Raw genomic sequence first — 18,394 nt, 5'->3', positions numbered from 1 at the left:
ATGAAACATCAGCTTTTTCGACCTGGGTACGCATGCAAGCCGTGACTAGCATGACCAGCTACGCCTAAAGGTCCGCGGGGAGTTGCAATTTTCTTTCTATCATTTAGATAAGGCCGGATCTATTTGGCAAGCCGCTCGCCGAACAGGCATCTTTTTTTGTCCTGTTTGGAGAGCCGCTTGCCAAACAGCACTAAAAAGCCACCCTGTTCGGCCAGCCGGGCTTGCCAAACAGGTAAAAAATCTACCCTGTTTGGCGAGCTGGAGACTTTACTTTAATATCAATAAGTTCGGCTCTCCATTCAGGACAAGAAAAAGTCGCTGTTTGGTAAGCCGGGCTTGCCAAGTAGTCACTTCCTTTAAATTAATCATGCCGGAGGGGTGACTGTTACATGTGGACAGAGAACAATGGCATTTCAGTCGCCTGTGCCGCGCACAATCGGCCATAATGGCTAGGCACTCTTCAATACCAGCGGATGGTGCCCATACGGATATTTCGTTTTGGAGAGACGGTCAAATCAGTTTAAACGTCATCCGTATCAATTCTTTTTATTTCTTCATGTCATTTTTCCTTGATACCTTTGGTTTCATTTATCCTTTGAACCACAAACTGAGCTATTACTGTCCGTTCATGAGAGGGTACTTTTAGTTCCCTTATTTCATTAAACTGATGCACTGGCGCATATCAGTGGGCCGGGTAGACCTTGAATGGATATACGACCCTCCAAGACGATAATTTTCAGTGAAGGATGACTCATGGCATCCATGGCGCCATCATCGCATCCGGCGCGCGTCACAACCTACACTCACCCACTCACAGTGAACCATTAGTTCCCCGTCAACAAAGGGTCGCCTCGACAAGTGTAATTATCCGTCAGTGGTCTGATTATGTTGAGGGCAATCTATCATTATCTCACAAATGCATACACATCAGTTATTATCTGAGTTGAGATAACAAAATTGTACGTAGTGTTTCCCTTTTGTGTCTCACGAATGGTTTAATCCTGTTTGATCATCTCGAGACTTCTGAATGACGTGATATGATGTTTAAGAACGATCAAAATAAGCAAGAGACCACTGGGTTGCCCAAGAGATTGAAGTCTTGACAGCACTTTCCGCCTGAGTGACTTTTGGTCAAAGACACGACAGTTTCAAATTACTTGTACTTACTCCTTGATGTAGCCAGTTGATATAATATACGCTGGGTCGGACCCCGCCCCAAAGAACCGAAAATACAGAGAAAATCATGGGAAGCTCATTGGAAACTCGAGTGAAAATAAGGCTCTAATTGGTTGCCGAATGTGGTGAACACGTACAGAAGTGCAAATATGTTGTTGCATAGATGTGACAACTTCTTTGACACAACGATCAGAGGATGACCAAAATTAGGTTAACTGTTCCATCAGCATTTGAATGGACGGCGTAGCGGCGTTTTTATTTACGGTATTTTCCCAATGGACACTTACACGCATGTTTTCTCAATCATTGCAGCTGTCTTCAGTCCGAATACTATTCCATCGGTGGCAGCTACTTCGGTGGTGTAGCCCATGCCGTCGTGGAGGCAATTCTGGACATAGCACTCATCAAGCATCTCCCCCGTCGGCATCCGCACAACTGAAAGACAATGGTATTTAGTATGTTAAATGAAGCTTTAAAATGAATATTTCGAAGTGAAGAAAAAAACAATCTTTAAAGAAATCAACCCACGCATTTCTGCCCAAGAAGGACGTGGATATCTTTACTTCGAAAAAAGCCAAGTACATGTGCTAATTTACCTTTTCTTTGGCAGCCACACTGCGGAGACAAAATGTGATCTGCTATGGCTTTTTTATAATCTGCAATTGCATCATTGCATTGCGACCTGAGTTCGTTATCTGCACAGAAGGAATGGATACGTTGTGTGCTGCAAAATTGAAAGAAAAGGTTCGTTATCTTCACAGAAGGAATAGACACAAGCAAGAGAAACTGTCAAAAAATCTATGAGGGCAACCTTAACACTTCGATATATCACAATGGTCGACATCGGAAACAAGACCAGTCCTGCTCATGATATTTTTAGTTGCGATTACATTATTTTTGATAACAATAGTAACATCCACCTCGACAAGAAAACATTGCTTTTATTTACCTGCATTGCTTCTCCAATGGTGTTTTATTCTCCTTATCGGCAAGAGCGACTTGCTCGTCGCGGCATTTCCTGAGTGCGTCTTGTGAACTATTATAACAGTCGAAGTTATCCTTGAACACTGAAAGGAAACAATATCAAATGTTCAAATTTTGGTTTGTTGTGATAATCATGAAATCTTTTTGAGCTGTTATAGCGAAAGCTTTAGTTTGCTGTGAATGTACGTACGTATCGCCGTAATCTTCAGCCAGCGATAAAAGATACCAAACTTCTTGAAGAATTACCAGTAGGTTTCTTTTAAATTCACGCCACCTATCTTCGCAGAGCTACATTTCTCTGTGTCCCTTTAACCCACCTTTAAGATTTTTGCACATATACTGCAATGCGTCCCTGAATCCAGCCGGATTGAATGCCTCTAATTGCGGCTTAGTGTTGGCGTAGTTACAGTTGTCTAAGGCGTTGTTGAGAATTGTTACCATTCCGTTGAATTCCGTTTTCCTCTTTGTTTCACTGGAAGGCAAAATTTCAATATTTGATCACGTTATAATGACAAAACTTAATATTTGGGGAAATGAATCGGAAAATGGCCTTCCTGAATACATTTTGATTTTACGCCAAAATTCTTTTCCTCCCCGTGGCACAAAGTTCACCGGGAACCTGGCTGATGACACCATTAAGAAATATAAATTCTTAATGAACTGCCAACCTTCTTCTGCTGAAAAGTAAAATCTGAGGACAAACAGATAAAATGGTGTCCCGTTGACGTTGTATGTCCAGTGTTTATATAATTGTAACCACATGGTTTTCACAAGGTAGGGTGGTACATTGATATTCAGGGAGTTTTGCCAGTGTGCAACACAATGTAGGGTGGCCAGATACTTCAAGTAGGGTGCACCTATAGAAACCCTTTACGCTTACGAAATGTTAGAGCATGGGTAGGGTGGCTGCTCCAAGGTACGGCGGGACGCCCTGACAAATATGCCTTGTAGAGAAAACGAAAACAGGCCTTACATTACTATAATATCTTTGATGACTTACCTGCATTGAAATTCTAGGCTTTCTGGATCTTTATTCATAAGAATATCACCATTTAATATATCTTCTAATGTAATGTTGTATGCTTTAATTGGCCTGGCCGGTTCTTGGTTTAAAGGGCAACCAATGCCTGTCGTCTGTAAATTTACGCCATAGATAAAACCTGGAAGAAAACCAGAACATATGATAAGAACCGTGTATTTCATTTCTCACTCTCTAGCAAAATATTACAAGGCGATCCAATCGTTGTCAGCAACATCAGGGTAACTTCACTACGTTTCAAAAGATGGCGACTTTATATTTCAGCTACAGCAAACTCTCGCCAGCCGCGATATCCAAACATTGTTTTTTTCGTTACATATCACTGAGCGGTGGTAGGCAGTTATACTTACATGAAAGTGTGATCACCGAAAGTAGGGCTGGAAGGTTATCCATTTTCTTAGATTATATTTAAACCTACAATAGAAAAATGACGAGAAATTAGCAAACTTCATCAGGTGTATATAAAATTAATATTTAAAGAGGTGAAAGGTGAAATGCAAAGCACTAGGAAATGAGTTTACATGTAAGAACAGAGGATTTGCGCTATTCGGCAAAGACGGAGTCAGAACACTAACAGCTCAAGGATCGTAAAAACTCGTAGGGGCAATCCTTTCTCTGGAACCCCCCTCCCCCGGAATCGATTAAATGTTGCAAACTCTGCCATATTACCGAACCGCGAGATATTTTTATATCTCTCACTTGAGCTGCTTCCCAAGTGCCACGGGACAAGGCACGTCTACTGATTAAACGGTCTATGCACATTGCATTGCAACATGCAATTGAAAAATTGATTAAACTTCCATCAATATTACAGGACAGAATGACCTTAATTTTATTGGCAGATGCGATCGAACGCCAATAGAGTGAACATTCTTTCGTGACTGATGCCAGCCTTATATCTAATATGTACAGTACGGATTGGCCTCCGGCTTGTTCCCGTTGCTAGTCATTATGTTACGTTACTATGTAAACAGTGCTTGTTGTCAAGGACGTGACTGCGGGCTGAATGGTTTCCGGCGGTTGCCATAGCGACCACACAACCACTTGGTAAGATATCTAATCACGAGAAGAAACGGTAGACATTGATATCGTTCGATATGCGTGAAACTTAAATCAGTTTAAAAATAAGGACTGGTACCGAATTGGGACTTTCAGAAGTTGATGACTGGCCAGGAAGAGCAGTTTTATTGAGCACCGGTAGCGGGTACTAGATACTGTAAGATGGTAACGATAATTTACTAAACAAAAATCTCAGTACTAAGTACTGTCGATGACCTCTTGTGTTTCCCTAATGGCTTTTTCATGTTGCATGTGGTGGAAGTCAATGGGTCCACCAGGATAAACACGCCATCAACTGGTGCATGCCCGGCGATCAAAGCCAAGGCCTTAATTATCGTGCACCAAAGTTGACCTTTGTAAGTTATTATAAAATGTAATAGCTTCTCATAAGTTCATTAGAGAACGTGGCCTAATTAGACGAACGGGTAAAGCACATACAGTAATTAATTCATTAGAGAGGCAACGAGATTTCAAGCTGCTGAAGTGGCCTCGCCTAATCACGGATGTCGAGAATAACCTCTCGCAGGCAACGTTACTTCACCGATCTCCTCAGAACATTGATTGTTCAGGTCTAGGTAGACTCTAGGTACTCTTATCATCCTTATGTTGTGATAACAAACATCGGCATTTCAGTCTCACTAAACCGGAGCCAATTTTATACCGTGATGTTGCGCCCGGGAAGCTAGTCTTTGCTCTTTAGACAAATGTGAAGTTTACAGGGTTAAGAAATCTAATTTAAGTTTCAGCTCTAGAAAAAGAAAGCTGAACTGTAAATCACTCAATGGGATGCTTAATAGACACGAGTAATATACCAGTCAGTGGTACCGTATGCGATGTGATGAGAAAACAACCCTCATTCTCTTCTATTGAAGTCTTCTTTATGTTTGAAGTTTCTAAACCCAAGCTGCGGTTCAACCTTGGCTTGTTGATGCTATTCGGTACAGCATGACGAAACGACCTTCAAATGGTAACTTGACCTTGTTCGTATAAGCCATTCCCCATCTGTCATTGTTAGCGAAAGCACTAATTCAGTACACATGAGCAACACAAAACCAAATACGCGCCGCCGCTAGTCTATAAACAAGAGCTTGGCAAGGCGACCTTCAAAATCCATAATGGTAACTTGACCTAATTCATTTCATCCATTCCCGTCTGGCCTTGTAAATGCTAATTCAGCCCTTATAATCAAGCGGCTAGCGGCTGGTCGCTTATCGAATGACAATTTTAGCATTAGCGCCAACTGCTAGCCAATACTTGTTTTACGCCGTTACTATGGCGACCCCGTGGCGCGATGGAGAGCCAGGCTCGCCGAATACTTGATCTATAGATCAATAGATGGTTAGGATAAAATCGACAACGCAGGGGCTATACGCCGGAGAAAAATGACAGATTGCTCATGTTAATCTGTCAAAATTGAACGCTAAGCGTTTTAGCTTGCTGGTGAGACAGATGGGATGAGACTCCAATCCGAGGTCTACTGAAAAGTCAGAGGACAGACCGTTTTTCTCTCGAAATGTTAGTTTGTAAACGGCAAACTCTAAGAGGCGCGAACATTTTTGCGGCTACAGTAGGAAATCAACGATGCAAAAATAATGAGCTTACGATATTTACGATAACTATGAATCTACTGAACTAACTGTACATTACGTTATTCTGCTCCTTATATCAGGCGTAACCCAATACACGGTCTTTGTCTTTTGACTTTAAACATCGCACGTCGGCCTGATGTCTCATCAAAGGGTTATAAGGGCACATCTTTATAACATTGACCCTCGCGAACAGCTCCATGGGGGTCGCTAAGCCTAAACCAATAAACTGAATACATTTCCTGTTCAAGTGCACGATAGATTCCTCTAGGAGCATAACAAGGAACATCAATCAATGATACGATGTATTCATTCAGATATTCAGTGTTTCCCCTTACAGGTGATGTACAACTAGACACGTACATCGAAACCGGATCACTACTTGAGAATGCGTAAGAAAAAAAACATCTTCTATCAATTTACACAGTTCAGAAGAAAAAATAAATGTGTGGTTGCAAGGTAATGGTTTAAGTGATGGATTGAGTAAGGCCAATTCCTCTGTTTTCTGGGGTATAAAAGGTCAAGGAAAATAGGTCGCCTTATATCACCCGCTGGTTGAGCAGCACAGTGCGAGGTTCTCATAGTACATAATGTTATGCATTATGATACTATGCATTAGAGGCTACCTGGATGGGTCATCACTTGAACCCAGGGCTCGAGATATGATGCTTACAAAGGCTTACACCGGCCTAAATCTGAACTAAATTTAATACCTCGAAATATATCAAGCCATGCTCTGCAACGCTACCAAATAGTGGACACTCAATTTCCTAACTGTGCCAACTCCTATAATATCTGGACCATAATTAATGGCGATAAAATATACCTTTGCAAACAACACACACCAATTGCATACTATTATCATGTTTTTTTAATGATATTTGATGGTACTTTTGAATGGTACCGTTTTGTTTGTATATCAAGTACGTAAGAGATCGCATCGTATCCATTGTTTATTGCATCTACACGTACACGAGTGCGTAGTGTGGTTGCCAATGTACATGTTGTTAAACATCTACCCACGAAGGTATTTTCCAGAACAACTTGTGAGAGTTAAAATATGTTGATGGCCGAACCGAATGTACTTTTTATTTCAGCAGCGGTGGACCGCACTGAAGCTTGGTCGAAAGTTAATTAGTGGCCATACACGTCCAAACCAGTCAGAGACCACAACGGGTCCGGTCATGTTTTTAAAAGTTTTGAAGATCATTCGTCACGTCAGGCAGAAATATCATCCATGTGAAACACGACCACATCGAAGGTTATGCAATCGTTCTACATGACTAGTTTCACTGGTCTGAGACTGTTCCTTTACATCCAAGAGATGGGAGATACCAAGCACACGGTTGTTCCATGCCGTTCAAATTGTTTCTGAGGTAATTGATTAAATGCGGTCTTATGTTGGTGAAATAAGAGTATGCATTAGAAATGGATAAAGGGTTAAGGGCCCAAAGGCCTAGTTCAAATTACTTTAATTTTTTTCTACAGCATATCAAGTATAAAATGATGATAATCTTGGCTCCAATCATCAATCGTCGCCCGGTTGACCCGGATTTTAATGCATGTTATCAGGAGGGTAAACCTCCAGCAAATTGATACCCATTCTATTAAATTGAGATTTTTGTATTAGTGTGACCAATCTTTTTAAAGGTCAATGGTTATTCCCTTGTCGTTGAATGTTTCGAGTGTCTCAAGGCCTCAAGTAATGGTCGTTTGTTTTTCGCTCTGTTATGTTCTAAGATCTAAATGAGTTCCTGCAGGCACGTCTTCGCACTTTGGCGAATCGATGAAAGTGAGAGAGAAAATGATATGCTTTGGGGTAAAAGGTTATAATTTGTTGTTCATCATTCCTTAGATATCTGAGGACAGATTTTTCGTGTGTAAATTGTTTACTTTCCTATATTCATCTTGAAAGCGTAAGATAATGAACTTAAACGAGTTGAACTCGAAAGAAGGAAAATGATAGCGATGTAGTTTTGGCCGCCGTACGTTCCACGCAATCAGGAATTTTAGGGTATTTCGCGCTCAGAGAAGCCAAGCATGTGTACTGGTAAGAAGTGGCCCTGGGCTCAGACATGTCAGAAGTGATGAGCCCGCACAATTTCGACCAGTAACACCCATTCCATTGAGTAGGTCTAGACGATATCTTAACAATATAAGCCCACTCTGCTGTAGTTTAACAAAAAGAAAAACTGGTATCTAGATCATCACACAAACATAAATCAACATTCTAGGGCCGTAAGGAAAAACCACAAAGCAAACATTTTGACACCCATAATATTCATAACAAAAAGTGTTGTATGGATAAAAGCATTTGCCTATATGGAAATAAATGGAAAGATTGTGGCACTTCGGTCAAATTAACGAGATGCGATCCTGACAGACTGTATGACGGATACTCTGTATTTGTACGTCTGTGTACACATTGGTGTAAATTTAGCATGTTTTGGCCAGTGTCGGAATAAAGATGACAGTATAGTCTGTCTCATGCGATAGGCAGGTGAATTTGTGTCCAGTGTTAAAGCGAACGATTAATTTCTACCCGTCTTCGCGCTGTCGATAAGAATAAAGGTTTTTTAATTGATAGTGTCGAATACCTGTCGACCTAGGAATGAATCATGAGCACATGTGACTCTGGGCACTTTACATGTTCACTTCATTATTTAATGGTAAGGACACGTGGAGTGCCATGGTACCCCCTTCCTTCAAGAAGGTTTCCTTTCAAACGTTTCTGAGTATGTTGCCTACTTAAAAGATGGCTACCGACGACCACCACTTCATATTTCAGCACCGGTTTTGTGGGCGTGCTAATTACCTACTAACATACCAAAAGTGTATGTCAACAGCCATAACTGCGGTCATAATTTTTTTGTAAATTGAAAGATATAGCCTAATTATTGGCCTGTCCAATGACCAAAATGATGAAATAATCATACGATTGCCCTCTGGAACATGCCTTTTTCGTTTCTTTCAAATAGACAAGAGTCAATCAGCAATTTCCGGTACAATTAGAGATTTTGAGTGCATTCACACATAGAACTTTGAGCGGAGCAGTACAGTAAGAATGCATTCAATACATTACAATTACAAAGAGGAGTGCATAAAGAGTGCATTCAAACACTTTATGATTACAAGAAGGAGTGCATTAAGAGTGCATTCAAACACTTTATGATTACAAGAAGGAGTGCATTAAGAGTGCATTCGAACACACAAAAAAGAGCGTGGCACCCTCACATAATCAGGCATATCTACATTTGGATAAAACAGATATATATTTACATGTAATTACACCAAGAATTTATTAGTTCTTGATTATACTATAGAGAGGAGGCTTGAGTTATAAGGAGCTCACAGCCAACCATCATATTTCAGAAACTTAGGAATTTGTAGCAAGGTAGTACCTAAATTTGGAATAGCTGATTACCAAATTTGGGATTGCTGATACATCCAAGTGGCCTCTGACATGTCTGAGTCAGCAGCCTTAGTTAAATGTGTTTGATGCACATTCCACGTTAATTCATTCAAACACTGACTTAGCTGTAGTTGATGCTTGGAACACACATACCATTTAAGGGGATCAAGTACTGGACTTGTCTATGAAATAGCGGGACGATTAATGTTAATGGGGATACCATCCTCTGTGACTCATCTCTGAGAGATTTGTTATCAAATTTAGTGCTGAATCCAAATGACTGGTTGCAACTAAAATATGCATACGTTCGTCCTTGGTTTTCAGTCCTTTACCCAATAGAAACGAATGGGATTTATTGAGGATGATCGGAGTGTTCGATGGCTACAGGCCTGAGATCCTCAGACCATTTTCATCTCTACCGGAGGACTGCTTCACTACACTGCAACAGCAAACCTGACCTACATGTATCTACACGTATCTGCAAAACCATTTCAGATTAATAACGGGACGGCAAAACCAATTGGCTTCTAAATTGGCCACGTGGGATTTCCAAATGTGTCAGTGGAAGACGATTAATGAAAATTTTCGATGTCGTCCCAGGCAACAGCTTCACGCGGTTTGTGTATTTGAAAAAAAGAAACGACCAGGCATATTAATGAACTTCGAAGCACATTGTCGGCTTCTACCATGACTACCAGTGTTGATTACTTGAGTTCCAAACCTTTTCTCAAAATGCCAAAAATAATATTGAGCATTCTGCGCCTGGGGTTTGTACATGACATATGACTTGGTAGTTTCAGGGCCGTGCGAGACTAGAGGGAAGGGGGCTGAGAGCAAATGTACCCTAAAGGTCACAAAATAATTGTTTTGATGAAGATATTTTGGCAGGCAGGCGGTGCCCCCCCCCCCGCCCCTCATGAGAAAAATGTTAGCCACCGGCTTGAGTAGATTTGAAACTGAGAAATTGATGCCACCAACTGCTGCGTCAGTCGCTCGATCAATGTATCATCCTGGGACCTTGTGAATCATGAAAGTTGCTTCGAGTCCCGAGGGATATCGGATGTTAGCCTAGTTCACGGAATTCCCAAGCCTCGAGGAAAGGGAATACTGCAAGCTGAAGGGAACTTCGTGGAATCTCGGGGACAGAACAGAAGTAACAGCGTGTGTTCGTTTTGCCCGCAGGTCCGGATGTTTGTAAATGTTTCATTCAACAGCCTAGGGAGAGGCACTGCCACTGGCTTACTATTGGTTCCAGGAAATCCTGGCCTTGATCTTTCCGTTGAAGCAGAGACAACAGCGGATCGGAGGGTGTTAGAGAGGGACCACAGTCAATGGCTAAGGGGTTGTTTGCCAGCCCAGCTTGATTTCATACGGCCGTGTTGCACCCAATAGCGGCCGTGATATCAAGTCCATTTCCGTTGCCTGTCCCAGTGACGAGTGTAAGGTCTTTGTCAACTGGAAGCAGGTTCAACCAAAGACCCATTTGGTTCCGAATCAACGAGCGGAAAGCCATACAGAACCGGCTGCTTTGCAACTGATGTAGCCTCGAGCCTTTATAAAAGTATGTGCTATGGCAAAATCCAACAGACTGCTGCACTCATGAAATAGACTGCATGGCTTTTTATTGCTGAACCTGGCTGTTGCTGGCGATGAATGCAAACCAAAATAACATACGCAGACAAACGACTCTTTGCCAACAAATGCATGCTAAAAACGCTGGCAGGCGATAGGCATAATTCTTTTCGGTAGGTGTTCATACATGCTTGCACGTGAACGACCACGAAACGTCAAGCTAGCTTGAAGGAACCAGGAGACAGTTGCAGTTGCCACCAGCTCTCAACGGGGCACCAACATTGTAGATCTTCAGATCCCATGATCTGACATGTTTGACTTCACACATACCAAGCATGACAGGTATATGCCGACATTAAATTATCTTCATTGTAACAATTTAAATAGTCACCGCGTTCACATTTAATGCAAGTCGTGTATTTTTCAAAGAGTTTGATCACAAAACGTATTCATCGTTTATGGCTCCGCATAAACCGGTCATATACCTGTTATTATCTCCAGTCACGAAAGCTGTCAGCGGAAAAAAATACAGTCTTTCCTCCGACTTGATATATCGGTCACAGAAATGACCTCATGATAAAAATTTAAGAACATCTAATAGGATGTACGGCAGCATTTTAGTGCCACTAAAGAAGAAGAAAAAAAGAAAAATTTCTCGTAATAACGACTTTTAATCTCGTAATAACGACTTTTAATCTCGTAATAACGACTTTCTTTCTCGTAATAACGACCTTATTTTTCGTTATAACGACTTTTAATCTCGTAATAACGACTTTTAATCTCGTAATAACGACTTTATAACGAGAAATAAAGTCGTTATTACGAGATTAAAAGTCGTTATTACGAGATTAAAAGTCGTTATTACGAGAAATGTTTTCTTTTTTTTCTTCTTTAGTGGCACTAAAATGCTGCCGTAGGGATGTGCTATCAAAACAGGTTTAAACGTCCGAGGATGGAAAAATACCAAGGCACAGTTTTGAAATGATTTTGAAGACCGCGATAATAGTGTCAAGTGACCAGCCCAAGGTTAAAACCACACCACATCATCATATCTAGAGAATTCCGAATAGCCGTGAACGGGGGTAGATTCTGTACTGTTACATGGTCCAGGTATAATCTTTGCAGTAGTCATCTTTAGGAAGAGCACTTCTGATAACGTTCTTCTTTTATACTTGTAGGGCTGCTTCTGGTATTTGTCAGAACCTTTGATAACCATAACCTTTAGCTGCATGCGTGTGCTTCGTGTATACTGCTCCTTTGCGGACTCCGGGCACGGAGCAGCGCCTCTTGGTTCCAAATTCTGTCTGTCGTGTTGCTGATGATTCAACGTCCTCAAAAGAGTATTGTAGACATACATGTACTATCGCCAAAGGAGAACGTTGTCTCTGCTAAATGCGTACAACCATGAATATCAAATTTACTTTTTCTGTCTCCAATATTGTAGTTGCATGTTATTGCTGTAAAACAATGGGCATGCCACCAATGGCCAGGTCATCTAAAGGATTCATTCCGGATAGGCCATACGAATTGGTGACACAAAATACGTCAACAAATTATAATCAGGCAACTTAACAGCCCTGAATTTCGCGGATTACCAAGAACGGACACGGCTGCGATCTACGCTTGACCAGCACTCCACCGGCCGCTAGCCAGTTCGCCAGAAGGGGGTGACTCACGGGGTCAAGAGGAACACCCCAACATCTTTGTCACACAGCCGAACGTGATCAAAACCATCCATTACACGCCCGAATCACCCACTAAATATCAGAATAATGATATCAAAACATAATCTCACTATTTCTTCTCAGATAAATGATTATGTCAACTTGAACTCTAAACGTGACGCATCTTCATCCATGATTTCCTTCGGGGCTGTTTAATCTCAAGGGTCCCATTGTTATCATGTCCGATCTTGTGACCGCGAAAGGAGGGCCCAAGGGGCGTGTAGGGAGATTTACCAGGGGAGTTTGTCGTCCGATCTCACTCTCAGACAGTATGAGTCACTTCACGGGCTATTTACAAATGCCTCCGATCGTTTCTTGAGTCGATTTGGGAAGTAATCGCTTGAATTATGCAGTCTTTGATTTCATCCCTTTCTCTTCTGTAACCAGATGGACATGTTTACTCTATCTCATTCCATTATCATGACTATGAGAAGGGTTTCTGTTCATGACAAGGTTCATGCCGCTGTCGGGAATGTGACACTTAAGATATCGTCATCGCATCTCAAGTTATCCGTTATTTATAGGATAACCTTTATCGGCTTCATGGTGGGATGTGAAACAGAAGCTTCGCAAGATATTCTCATCATTACAGCTTTTTGCTAAACCATTCATATATCGAATGAAAATGTGATGAGCATCAAGATTCCATAGTGGGCAAATTAGTCTTCTAGAGTTTTAATCAACAGTTCTAATTAAAACAAACAAAATACACTGTCTATGCTAGTCAAAACCTTGGACCAATTGCCAGAGGGCTTACAGAAGGCACCCAGTCTAAACATCTTCAAAAAAAATGCTAAAAACGCATCTTTTCAACTAGTGCCTTCTGTAAGCCTTTTGTAACTATGTGAAGCGCCCGTGAACGAGCATCAGCTTGAAACCGGCGCTCTAGAAATTTGGTATGTGCGTACGTATTTATGTATGTATGGAGGACTCGAAGAAACTCTGGACAAGATAACATATCCTTCCTCCTTGGTGCAAATCGCATTGTCAGTTTGCTGGGTGGAAGTCTCAACAGTGCTTCCACCCAGCGCAGTGAGCTACTGTGCATCCCCGTGCGCGAGATATCCAAGCGACGATCCTTGTGAGAAGGAGCATAAGCCTCGACGCTTGACAGCTGTCGCGATAGCCATTCGGCCACCATAATTATTGCCATGAATTAAAGATTGAGAAGGCAATGTTTACCGACACGAATTGGTCTTGAGAATGGGATATTTTTCACTTATGGCGGAGAAGCAATATGGGCGTTCACGATAATATTGAACATCGGCGAACTCCTGAGTGAATCAAGTTGAGCAAAAGGAATGCCCAGTTGGGTGCAGATCACAGAACGTGCACTTTGTTCTCAGGTTGCTGAAGCCTTTTCATATTGTACAGAACAAAACATTCTCGCTGTTCTTAAAAATTATTTATCAATGGACAAGTTTTCTAATTCAGTACCGTCGTACCAGCCAATAGAATCATGACGACCCTGACCCTTGCCTCCAAAATCAAATATCTAGATTGATTTCTTCAATTTATCACGAGTTTGAAATAATTGCTGTAGTCTGAGAGTCAATTATTTCTGATAGATGCAAACCAACCTTAAATAGAGTGTGTGCAAAATGTAATAAACTTGATGAGTTACTGCACAATAGCAATAAAGGAATGGATAATATGGCCCTATGGTACATGACGACCGTATCAGTGTCATTAACTGAATGAAGGACGGGTCGCCACTTGACCGCAAGATACAAGAATCGGTTAGGCAGAACTTTGACGGCCGCTGGAGCACCTGGCTCAGGATTGGCAAAGAAGGCTGTGTGGTCGACAATAAAGAACCATGATTTTAGTCAACTGCTGGGAAAAAGTACGCATGAGTACAAAACCTCCCTCATTGAGTTTTTTTCCGGATTTCGCCAAATCGCGAGGCGTAGACTCTACCGTCAAGTGACTAGTATTCAGAACTCTGCCGGCCATGCAATAAGATAACGCAGAAGCAGGCGACCAGGTATGATCTGACCAGCATAATGACGTTCCTTATTACGAGTTGTCTAGATGCATTCCCGATCCACATCTGAGCGAGGATAATATCAAATGTGTAAGATCAAACTGGGAGAAGCCGGCCGGAAAGCATCTACGTTCGTTTCTTGCGTCATTGCACAATAGCAATAAAGGAAACGGTAATGTGGGGTTGGTTTTGTTGACTGAAGGACTGGTGGCCATTTAGCGGCTAAGAAGAGTGGAGTATCCATCAATGTCGTTGACGCGCCCACTCCTAGCGCTCGAGATGGCCGGAGTGACTATCGGTCAGTAAGAAACGACGACGACGATGCTTCTGACTTGTCGTCATTGTCCTTGAGCAAGTCATTTAGCTGGCAAAGTATTCAAACCGAGGAGTCCGTTACCTGTTCAACCAAATATTTTTTAGGCTAGAAGTCCAGATCCCTTGCTTCGGATCGCGGCGCTTCCTGGCATTTACAACAAAATACCAGTACCATGCCCTACCAGAGTGTTATTTCAATCAGTAATGCAAAGACAAAATACATTATCGACAGCATTGGTAGCTTGATTGATATCATTTCAAAACGATTTTCGGTAATTTCACTCAACATCGTTTTTTGATTTAGTAATTAGGTCACATTTGCGACAGTGAAATTGTGTAAACATGTGATGATTTGATCTGTCAGTTCAGTTTTTTTAGCCAGCCGCCATTCAAATTGACGTCAGTAATGATCAGGAAATTGGGTATTTCTATAAATAACGGCGACTTCTGTTGTGTTAAAGGGGGAATGCAGTGAGGCAATGCAGGTCGTCACTCCTCGTCGTCTCTACTGTATTGTTTTAGGTTCCCCGGGAGGTGACGCAACAGATACTCCAAAGGACTCGGACGGAGCAGATCAGAAGGTGTGGTGTAAGAATAGAAAATTTACAAAATTATCATAGTTGACAAAAGTTACGGTAATACTTCAGACTACTACCTACTCTCGACCTCAAATCGTGTAATGAAAGATTTAATGGGTTAAAACGTAGCAAAAACACCAAATTCTGGTTTGTGTTAGAATCTTTGAATCATGGCAAAACTGCGCTGTGAATTTACAAGATAAAGTCACTGGAGAGTACACAGCAGTGCACAGCCTGATTCCTGCATCTTTCCGATTAAACGTAAGCATACTTTTTAGGATCGTTGAAAGCGAGAAAAATGAGTGTGGGCGCCCAATCCTAATAGTCAAAGCTATAAACGCTGGAAGGTGCCGGGGCAATATTTACTAGATGCTATTAAACAGACCACACGGTTCTTTCGACTGGCAATTGATCACGATACTGGAGATAGTAATGGCAATAAAGTCATTTCGAATCTGAATGAGATGGTGGAAATAATCGCCTTGGTGCCAGTGATACGGCTATGAGGAGTCAAACTCTGGGTTGGTCAAATTCTTCAAGATACCATGAAAATGTTCACCCACAAAATGATGCAATGCCATGCTGACCGACAGGCTACTAAAAATCAACCTTTTTTTAACCGGAGTCGCCAGGACATATTCAGAGAAACAGAAATTAGGACAACATGAAGACGTTTTGTACGGTGTATTATATCATTGAGAAACAAAGCAGCATTCATCTCCGAGTAAAAAAGTACTGTTCATGTTGTGTCATTTCGTGAGTAGGCGGTAATGCTTCCCCACTGGATGGTAGAATATTTAGTCTAACTTTTGTCGGTTGTCGAGAGAGGAGATCTGCTAATCATCAACGAAGCTAAAGAAGCTGTGCAGGCCGACTTGTCACTGCACAGATAAACGCTGAGTCAGTACCAAGCCGTTGCCAGCACTGTGCTGGGATGGGTCACACGCATAAACATAGATGTGGTGAAGCTGACAAATATGTTATTAGCTATATGACCTTAAGTACCAAGGGTAAATGCCAAGGCAAACGAACCAACACCGAACTACACGACACAATGACTCAACGAGCTCACAGTGCAATTCCGCATCCAAGACCGCTCATTTCTGAAGAAGATTCGTGTTTGCACTCTCTACATTCAAGATACATCCATGCCTCAGATACTTTTAGTTACCAATCGATTTTTTAAGAGGTTTTAGGACTGTTGAGTGCTGACTGTCAATGTGAGAGTGCATTGTTTGACACGTGGCCTCTTGTGCACGTTCTTTCTAGATACATCCATCCAGGGTGTGTACAACTTTGACGCAGAAAACTTCTGCCAGTGTTACACCAATCGATTGAGCCATCATAGAAGTATTAGGATTGTGGTATGCTTCAGTCACCATGGGATCTGTCCTCTGGGAATGCCAGGAAGGAGGAAGGCTTTTCATCGGACAAAGCTCTACATGTAAGAGGGGATGTCTCTGTTTTGGTATCAGTAACAAAAGTCGGCCAACACGCTTTACACCATGACTGGGATGTTGTCTCACAATAATTCTTTTCACCAGGAAGTTCAAACATTTTGATATGTAGCCCAATGCAATGAACTCCCGATAAACAGAAAGATGGGCTTCCCAAGACGGCAGTAGGGAGTACTTCCAGTTGCTTTTGTTAAATCCGACGCACTTAAGTTATCCATGCGACAAGTGACTGCATGTCCTCTTTCATTTAGTTTTCGTTTGTCAACAAACGCCTCTGTTATCTTCGCCATTCCCACTCCTCTTCTTCCCTGGGAAAACCTTCTTCCAATGTCATCAATTGATCTACATGTTCTATCGGTCTGTATCTCAAGTAGTTTGAATGGTGTTTATGACGAGCGTCCTTCAGGAGAAGTCTGCTGAAAGATCAGATTTGACCTTGACCGCGGCCAAGGTTGCGATTGGCTCAGAGCACGAGAAAGTCCCAATTCTACAAATAATGCTGCTCTGGAAAAGCTCTGTACAGCAGTGTCGTGCACATCAACAGAACATACGTATTCTGTTGTAGTTTCCGCCTATAGATTGGTTGCAACACCTACAATTAACTACGGGAGGTGGGCCATCATTTAAACGAACTCCAACCGATTTGTATATGCGATACCAGTACAGACTACTTAGTACATTTTGCATATCACACTACTCAGGTAAGAGCAACTTTCATGGCTTTTTTCCAAGACATGGAGTCGTGCCAGTCACTGACTAGCTCCCTTCTCGTATAGGGTTAATCATGAAATCGCTGATTTGACTTGGTGGGTGGGTGGGGCTTTGGGGAGGGGGCAAGGAAGCGGAGTACTCTTCAGTCAGGTCATTCACGTCTTTAGAGGTCTGTCAAACCTTAAAGGCACACATTCGTTTTCAACTTGAACTTCTCCATTTATTTAGGCATTCCTTGCTCTGTACGGTAAGTGTAACTCGTTGGGAACCAAGACACCTTGCCATAACTTATCTTTGGCGTGGGCTTATCGAATGAATCATCTTGTGGAGAGATGGTTGTGGTCAGAGTCAGACATCGGCGTCTAAAAAATGAACATAAACATGGGAGTTGGAATCCTAATTCTGTGATTCCTAACAAAAACAAACTCTTCCGTTAGAATGCATGATATTACTCACTCTAGTGGAATATCTAACCCACTGACAGAGATATTCAGTGTTCTCCGCTGCCCATTTTGGAGGCTGGTGGGCCGCCAGACCAGGAGGCGCGAAAATCTGACGGTCTCCGGTATATCATTGAGGACACATTTCGGGCAGTAAAAGGGAGTCGCCCTGCACTTATAACTCTCAGTCATGACCTCAGAAAAATGTCTCTGAGTACGATTTAGAAAATCAATGGATGCGACTTGCATAATTGTACCCTGAGCACCATTGAGAACGCAAATTATTCGATTCCACTGCATGACGCATCGTAAAGTAATGTGAAGCATCATTATCCGGAAAATATATTATACTCC

General features: G+C 41.9%; 1 protein-coding gene across 2 annotated transcripts in view; it reads right to left on the bottom strand.

Annotated features, from left to right (window-relative positions):
* The window catches only part of LOC135501182 (uncharacterized), a 39,905-nt gene that overhangs the window by 6,257 nt on the left and 15,254 nt on the right, over positions 1-18,394 (bottom strand). For both annotated transcript variants that reach the window (XM_064793087.1, XM_064793088.1), the window contains exons 2-7: positions 3,550-3,613; positions 3,161-3,320; positions 2,478-2,632; positions 2,126-2,243; positions 1,773-1,900; positions 1,464-1,611 (exon numbers count right to left, since the gene is read on the bottom strand). In XM_064793087.1, the coding sequence (XP_064649157.1) occupies positions 1,464-1,611; positions 1,773-1,900; positions 2,126-2,243; positions 2,478-2,632; positions 3,161-3,320; positions 3,550-3,592 (752 nt within the window). In that variant the 5' untranslated portion in view covers positions 3,593-3,613. The remainder of the gene's footprint in view (positions 1-1,463; positions 1,612-1,772; positions 1,901-2,125; positions 2,244-2,477; positions 2,633-3,160; positions 3,321-3,549; positions 3,614-18,394) is intronic.

This window comes from Lineus longissimus, chromosome 17 (genome assembly GCF_910592395.1).
Source record: "Lineus longissimus chromosome 17, tnLinLong1.2, whole genome shotgun sequence".
Classification (NCBI taxonomy): Eukaryota; Metazoa; Nemertea; class Pilidiophora; order Heteronemertea; family Lineidae; genus Lineus; species Lineus longissimus.
Note: the sequence above shows the minus strand (reverse complement) of the source record. Positions and strands in the feature narration are given on the sequence as shown.